General features: G+C 37.7%; 2 protein-coding genes across 2 annotated transcripts; one reads left to right on the forward strand and one right to left on the reverse strand.

The window, feature by feature from the left end:
* Positions 1-526: 526 nt before the first annotated feature.
* On the forward strand, positions 527-2,508 carry LOC140826546 (uncharacterized). The gene has a single exon (XM_073188932.1). The coding sequence runs from the start codon at positions 569-571 to the stop codon at positions 2,255-2,257; it is 1,689 nt and encodes a 562-aa protein (XP_073045033.1). The 5' UTR covers positions 527-568; the 3' UTR covers positions 2,258-2,508.
* Positions 2,509-2,708: 200 nt separating this feature from the next.
* On the reverse strand, positions 2,709-6,972 carry LOC140826790 (sister chromatid cohesion 1 protein 2-like). The gene is made up of 14 exons (XM_073189291.1): positions 6,750-6,972; positions 6,067-6,340; positions 5,903-5,949; positions 5,780-5,823; positions 5,608-5,660; positions 5,121-5,524; positions 4,585-4,702; positions 4,202-4,338; positions 3,834-4,126; positions 3,645-3,682; positions 3,582-3,604; positions 3,508-3,529; positions 3,292-3,424; positions 2,709-3,024 (listed from the first exon to the last, which is right to left on the reverse strand). Exons 1-14 carry the CDS (start codon positions 6,871-6,873, stop codon positions 2,923-2,925), a joined length of 1,812 nt encoding a protein of 603 aa, XP_073045392.1. The 5' UTR covers positions 6,874-6,972; the 3' UTR covers positions 2,709-2,922.
* Between the last annotated feature and the right edge of the window lie 399 nt (positions 6,973-7,371).

The following is a 7,371-nucleotide window of genomic DNA, read 5'->3' on the forward strand; positions in this document are numbered from 1 at the left end:
GATCAAAGTTGTTATCCTCGTAAACTTGTTCTGCTGAATGTTGTGGAATTCATTCTCTGGTTCAACTGGAAATTCATCAAATCGACACTCTTTTCGAAGAAAATTGTGCAATCCGACACAAACTACTTCGGATATTTTTAAAAATACCAAAAATCGAGGATCCTACCCCGTTTCGGTTTTTCCTCGTGGATAAAGTTGTCACTCCTAACCCAATTTATGTCCAAGATATATATAAAAAAAAAGAGTTATAAACCTACGAGACAAACTATGTATAACATCATGAGTCATTACACCAAAAGATTCCGATGCCAAAAAAGTATTTATGCAGTGTGTGAGTTCAAGTTCGTTCATAATCGAGAGATTGAAAGAAACCAGATCTCGATTTTCATACCTTGATGCAGACGTTACAGGGAAGATTCCTCTGGGAATTTTTGATACAAATTTTTTTAAATTATATTATTTAATGCTTTCAAAAAAATAATAATGATTGTGATATCCTCTAGTATTAGTATTAAGAATGGTTGAAATATGTGGATAAAAGATTATAAAGTAATTATATAGAAGAAAAATGTTGGCCTCAAACCCACCGCCACCAGCCATTGCCACTAGCGCTGCGGCCCGAAATGACCTCTTTGCCGCCGTGGATATTGGTACCAACTCCTTCAAATTAACCATCGTCCGTGCCGAACCTTCCTCTGGCCTTTTCCTAGCCCACGACCACCTCAAAGAGCTCGTCGTCCTTGGACTCGATACAACATCCACCTCCGTTCCCGCCACCATCTCGGCCGCCTCCATCGAGCGATCACTATCTGCTCTCCACAGATTCCAAAAGTTCCTTAACTCTTACCAGCTCCCTCCCTCCAATCTTCGCCTCGTAGCTACTTCTGCCGTGCGCGAAGCGTCGAATAAATCCCAGTTTATTTCCAGTGTTCGCGGAACCCTAAACTTGGATGTTGAAATTATCTCCGGAATCCAAGAGGCTCGCCTCATTTATCTCGGTATCCTCCAGTTCTTTCCCGTTTTCACCTCTACGGTTTTAATTATTGATATCGGCGGTGGCTCGACTGAATTTGCTGTAGGGCTCCAGGGTAATATTCTATTTTCCAAATCATTAAGATTAGGACATGTAACTTTGACTCAAGAGTTCACTGATATAATCGCAATGCGAAAACACATTCAGACCGAGGTGCAAAGCTGTGGCTTGATCGAGAAAATCAAGAATTTCAAAATAGATATGGTGATTGGTGCTTCCGGTACAATTAAAGCGATCGAGAAGGCTGTTTTTAAAGGGTATACGCGCACGGTTGGGGAAAATGTTGGCTTGATCGAGGACTTTGTTAAAAGGGAGTGGAAGTTTAATAAAGAGGAGTTGAAATCTTTGGTGGAGAGTTTGTGTGAAGAAGAAAAGGAAATGGAGGGGAAAGTGAAGAGGATAGGTTTCTTCAAGGATCGGGAAGCATTTATATCGGCGGGAGCGATTCTATTGGATGAGATTTTTGAAATGGTTGGGATTGATGAAATGGAGGTATCAGGATATGCGCTAGGCGAAGGTGTGATTACAGAGATGTTGGGACAAGTTTTACATGGTTTTGATTTGAATGCTAATGCCAGATGGAGATCAGTTGCTAAGCTTTCTTCGAGGTTCAACAATAAGAAAAGGATTCAGGCAGCTAATGTGTGTGCTTGCATTTCGAGGGAGATATTTGAAGGTTTGAGGAAATTGAATGAGCCTCTTGATTCTGACTTTTCAGTGGCATTGGATGACAAAGATCTCGAGTACCTTGAATCTGCTAGTTTGCTCCACAATATTGGATTACATGCTGGCAAGAAGGGTTACCATAAGCAATCATATCGAATTATAGTGAATGGAGATCAGCTCCATGGTTATTCTGAGGAAGAGATCAAGAAAATTGGTCTGCTTGTTAGATATCACAGAAAGAAATTCCCAAAAAGTGACGTTCTTGAGGGATCTAGTAAAGAGGCAAAGAAAAAGTTTGTAATCCTCTGTACAATTTTGCGGGTATCTGCTGCAGTGCAGCAGTCTCTCCAATGTTTAAGCCATCGAATAATGAAATTTAAATGTGAGCCAGAAGGTTTCAAATTGGTAGTGGGCGAGAATGAGGAAAGAAATCAATCTTTTGAAACTGTATCTCCTTTGGAGGGAGGTGCCAATGCTTTGATGGACAAGGAGTTGGAACACTTTAGAATGGTTTTTAAGAAAAACTTGTCTGTGGTAGTTGCTCCAAGCATCTCTTAATTTCTCGTCGCTGATGGCCATAGCAAGAAGTCCGAGGCTTTCACAGTTATTTCTTGATTTTGCCGCCTTACTGAGGTTCTTCTTTGGTAATGTCACGATTGCGGAGATGTATAGTTGGAAAGATTGTTACATGCACAGTCAGGCGTATAATATAGCTCTTCAATTCCACGTTATGGGAGCAAATTCTTTACGATTTGTCGCATAGTTCCCCGGTGTTCTGTAAATTTGTAAAATTTGTAAATCTCTGATATTATACACAAATAAAATTTCATATCTTTATGTTTTACTTATTTTCATTCTGCCTCCCAAGTGGCTAAGGTCCTGTTTGACTGTTGAGGACCGAGGACCAGAGCTGTAAACTAATGTTTCTTGATTGAAACACCGAGACTATTTGGTTAAAAAAAGTAAAAAAGAAAAGAAAAGGCGGAGGTCTCGTAAATTCTATTCACATCCATTAAAAAAAATAAATATCCAAGAACCACAAGTGAATTGCATTGTCACAAGTCAGCACCAGAGCTACATAATTCGATCAAAACTGAAGTTTAGAGTCAGTCTAAAAAAAGAGGGAAATTCATATACCGAGGATTTTATCCTATCAACGCAGGCATAAATATTCCACAAGACATCCGGAAAACATAGAGTTGACCTGCAAAGTTCAACTCTTTTCAAGATTCATAAATCTGCTTCAACTTGGGTCTCTCAAGGAGTAGAATATCGCCATAGGGGCTGTCCTGCCTCACATCTATGCAGTTCTCCATTTTCAATACCTGCCAACCCAGCACGGGTCCGAACTTAAAACAATAGAAGATAGAAGAGCTCTTATTTTCTTAATTTACTGCAGAACCAGACAGTAGAAGATAGTAAAGCTCTTATTTTCTACATGGAGTAAATCAATTAATCTCATCTCCTTGGTTCGAAACTTCAATAATCTCAAATTGATTGAAATACCGACGAATATAAGAAGACAATCAAACCCACTACAAGATAAAGACCATGGCAGGATTAAGACTTAAATGAGAAACTAAGGATGATACCAGTATTTCGTAGAATAGCCTTGCACTTTCTTTCTTGGTTTTTTGACTCAGTATCTCTGATAAATCCACGACTTCATCATGTCGCTGTCTCTTTTTGCATAGGAAGTTCTTATACAGATATCTTCCAGTCATTCTGCACAGGAAAAGAGATCCATCAAATTTGATTCTAACGTAATTTACATATATTTTGAAAAACAGAAAAGCTGTCCATCTTACCTCGTTCTTGCAGCATAGTTATCTGAAATCAGAATATAAAATCAGTAAGACGCCTAAGAAAAAAGGCTTTTGACAAAAGGGAAAAATATAAACTCCACTAGCAACGACATCAAGTGAATAAACTCTTGTTTGCTCACTTTTTTTCCCGGCTATATTCTCCGGATGAACCCGCCTCCTGATAAGAATATGATTGATGTATAAGTTTTATTCCTTTAGGCAGCTAAGTCAAGTAAACACAGAAAAGGGTATCTAATAAAGCTAAATAAAATTGCGATATAAGTAGAAATCGTTGTACGCAGACCCGAAATATTGAAACAATTTTATACCTCATCCCTCAACAACATTTCCAATTCCTTTCCTCCACTTGAGTCTGGCCTATTCTCCAAGATTTCGAGTGAGAATTTGGGTTCCAAGATGTCTGAATCAGCAACTGCTTCAGTCTCGTTTGATATCAATGGTGTCAAATGAATAACAGGTGCCGTAGGAGCAACTGGAATTTGTTCCCGGGAACTAAGCATCACCGGAGAATTGGCGACGTCTTGAATTGATTCTACAAGTTCAACTGGTTCTTTGTAAATCTTCCTTTTGCTTTCAAAATAATCAAGATTTACCGAGATACCTGTGCAGATATAACGTTTAAGAAAAAAAGTAACAAAATCCAATTGTTGCAGCAGAAGAGCCAAAGTGAACTCACGGGGAATCAAAGGCTCCAAGATACTCTGTGACATGCTGGAATGTTTGCGAGTTCTCCAGGCATGAAAAATAGTATGAGGAACTTTCCTTCTTTTGCCTATTAAATTGCTCGGATCAGATATCCAGCTTTTATACACCCTACAATTTTGGAAGTAGTAAATTAATCATCCCTACGATTCAGCATGACCAGCCTTTAGAGTACAATCCAAATCAAACAGAACAAACTAAATGCTATCTCGAAAACAATCCCAATCACGTCAATTACATCTGTCCTGGCATGAGTTGTGATGTGTGTAAAACAAAATGGGTGCTGAAATTCCAAGATTTCAGCATTAATTAAAGCCTCAAAGAATACATGGAAGTTCACCAGTTGTGATCACATACTTATTGGCCAGTACTGTGGTTTCATCAAACAACATTTTCCTCTTCTTCAGAATCTTTGCACGCTCCTTTGGAGCAGGAGTTTTGACATTTCCAACCTCCAGTGTGCCGACACCTCCTTCTAAAAACAAAACTGTGAAACAATTTGAGTAAGAGATCTTAGAAATCAGTACATAGTTGCATCTCATCGATCAGAATTTGATGTTTAAACAGGCTTGGCACACAATTATGGAAACAAACTAGGATTTCAGTGTGTATCACATCACATCCACAGCTAAACGTCACGCTGCAAGCTTACGGCATACAAAGTTTATATCCGACACAATTGATTTTACAAACATAACATAAACCCAGAAGCTTAGAGGTGGACCTAACTTTGTTATTTTTCTAAAAATCAATAAATAAAAAATTGAATTTTTTGTCAATTTTTTTGTGTGATTTTTCTAAAAATTCAAGTTCCACCTCCCTTTCACAGAGATCCTGGGTCTGCTCTTGCTAAGATCAAAATATGAATTTAAAGTGGAATAAAATATTATCACCTGGAAGCTTAGAATCTGGAGTTACATCAACAGTAATTGAGACAGGATAATTTCTTTGACATTCTTTGCTCTCTGCATTGATTACTTCCAGAGAGTTCATGGCATCAACTGGATGTTCTTCGTTAACCAACACATTTAAGTCATGTGGTTCATCCAATTGGAAGCTCGATCCAGGCTCGTGAAGTTTCTCGAAACTTGCTATTGAATCGATCACATCATGTAATGGAGTCGTAACAGAATCATTAATTTGTTGTTTTTCTGCGTCATCCAACACCATAGGATCCAGGTGATCTTCTAACGGAAATAGAGTTCCACGAAACAAATCCAGGTTCGTTCCAGAGTCATTCATAGTATGGAAAGGACTCCCAAACGAATCAGGGTCCGCATCATGAGGAGACAACACACTACAAGATACATGATTTCAATAACTTCATTCAATGTCCTGTTAATTATTAGGACAAGAAATACTTGGATTTAAAATACTTACTCTCTTGGTGGAGTGCTAGCCGTGGAATAAGCTTCAGAATATAATGTCTTGCCCTGTAATTGATGCAACAGATCAACAGAACAAGTTGTAAAACACTTCCAAGCTACAATTTAAACAAGTTGAAAAATATAGGACTCATTTTTCTATATTATGAAACCACTGATCGGAATACCTTATAGCGAAAACCATCTGAACTTCCATCATTGATTCGTCCATCTGATGAATCAGAAAAAGGAATACATCATACGAAATTTCATGCACAAACTAACATAACAGAAGCAGAGAAACACAATACCTGCAAGCATTAATTCTTCACGAGATTTCACATTTCCACTGCATAGCCTAAGGACCCAAACATAAATATAGCACAAGTCAATTGTTATAAAGAAGACAAAGGAACAAATGTGCAATGACAATAAAGGATTTGATTGAATATAGAATAGAACGCATAGAGCTCACCCTCCTAGTCCTTTGTCTTCCGAAACTTCCAGGTCAAAGGTGTCAAGTTCAAATCTTTTGGGCCAGGCAATAGCACGTTTATGTGTTCTTGAGACGCTAATACTAATGCCACATGCTCGTTTGCTAATTTTAAACTCATGGAGTTTTGCCAGTACATCATGACAATCATGGAATAAATATTCAACTTTCTTTGAATAAATCCTCACGACACCCAGAAGAAGATAGGCCAAGATTCGATATGTGACCACAGGAACTTCATCAAGCAGAATTTTCTCTGACAAAATGCAAGCACGGACTTACCAGATAAAAATGCAGAAACAATTTGATTTTTAAACGGAAGCATTCCAATTAGGAAAAATCATAATAAGCTTTCCATTTACGGATGAATGTCTTAAAATATATTTACAACACCTTCAACATTCCGGTACAAGGAACCATTCTTCAACAAACCACATTTAAAATAGAAAAGTTCCAAATTCTCATTAACAATAGCTTCCTGCATGAACCATTCTTTGATGCCAAAAAGAGGATAATAATCTAAAAACGATCGATCAGAACAAAAGGGCAGCATGTAAAACATTCTTAACACGTAAAAAAACTCTCCTTTTCGGGTCAACTACCAATAAAACACAAAAGAGCGGAAAGGCAAGGGATAAAAGAAACATATATAAATAGAGACAGACCCACGGAAGAAGAAATATCAGTCTGCTTCACTTCGTTCTTCTTGAGCCTTTTGTGACAATGAGCAGCCACCCAAACGGTTCCCAGAGCCCCCTTCTTTGAGAGCAGTAAGTGCGAATAAAACATGCTTCTTCCTCAGTAAGCTTACTGGTTCGCTTCTTCGCTACTCTGTCCAACTTTTCGAATGCATTTGAAGAGACTTTCAAACGAGAAATAGAAGAAGAAAAACTGTCGAGGCTCTGAAGAGTGCGAAGTAAGTTTGGCAAAGGAATGGAATATCGTGGGATTTCCAGCATGAACCCGAAATGACGATTATGCCCATCCTAACGAAGTTTCTTTCTTCTCCATATAAATTACTCTCTAATTTATTAAATCTTATTTAATTATGTAACATTATTGGTGAATTTTTCTTCTTCTTCTAAAACAATCCTACTTAAGAAGATAGAATAAATAATTATTTTTGCATTTATATTTTAAATAATTTATTATCTTTTAAACTTCGTTTTATACATAAAAATAATTTTTATCTTGCGGACACTAGCTCAAATATGGTAAAAATTAGTATAAGACGGTCTCACGAGTCATATTTGTGAGACGTATTTTTTATTTGGGTTATCCATGAAA

Source organism: Primulina eburnea, chromosome 3 (assembly GCF_022965805.1).
Source record: "Primulina eburnea isolate SZY01 chromosome 3, ASM2296580v1, whole genome shotgun sequence".
NCBI classification, from domain to species: Eukaryota; Viridiplantae; Streptophyta; class Magnoliopsida; order Lamiales; family Gesneriaceae; genus Primulina; species Primulina eburnea.

What these genes read in the sequence shown, in the direction of transcription:
- LOC140826546 (XM_073188932.1), top strand. Translation starts at nt 569, where the DNA reads ATGTTGGCCTCAAACCCACCGCCACCAGCCATTGCCACTAGCGCTGCG.
- LOC140826790 (XM_073189291.1), bottom strand. Translation starts at nt 6,873, where the DNA reads ATGTTTTATTCGCACTTACTGCTCTCAAAGAAGGGGGCTCTGGGAACC. An exon ending in CAGATGGTTTTCGCTATAAG is followed by an intron (nt 5,661 to 5,779) that starts GTATTCCGATCA and finishes CATCAATTACAG; the next exon opens with GGCAAGACATTATATTCTGA. An exon ending in GAATATAGCCGGGAAAAAAA is followed by an intron (nt 3,605 to 3,644) that starts GTGAGCAAACAA and finishes TGTCGTTGCTAG; the next exon opens with TGGAGTTTATATTTTTCCCT.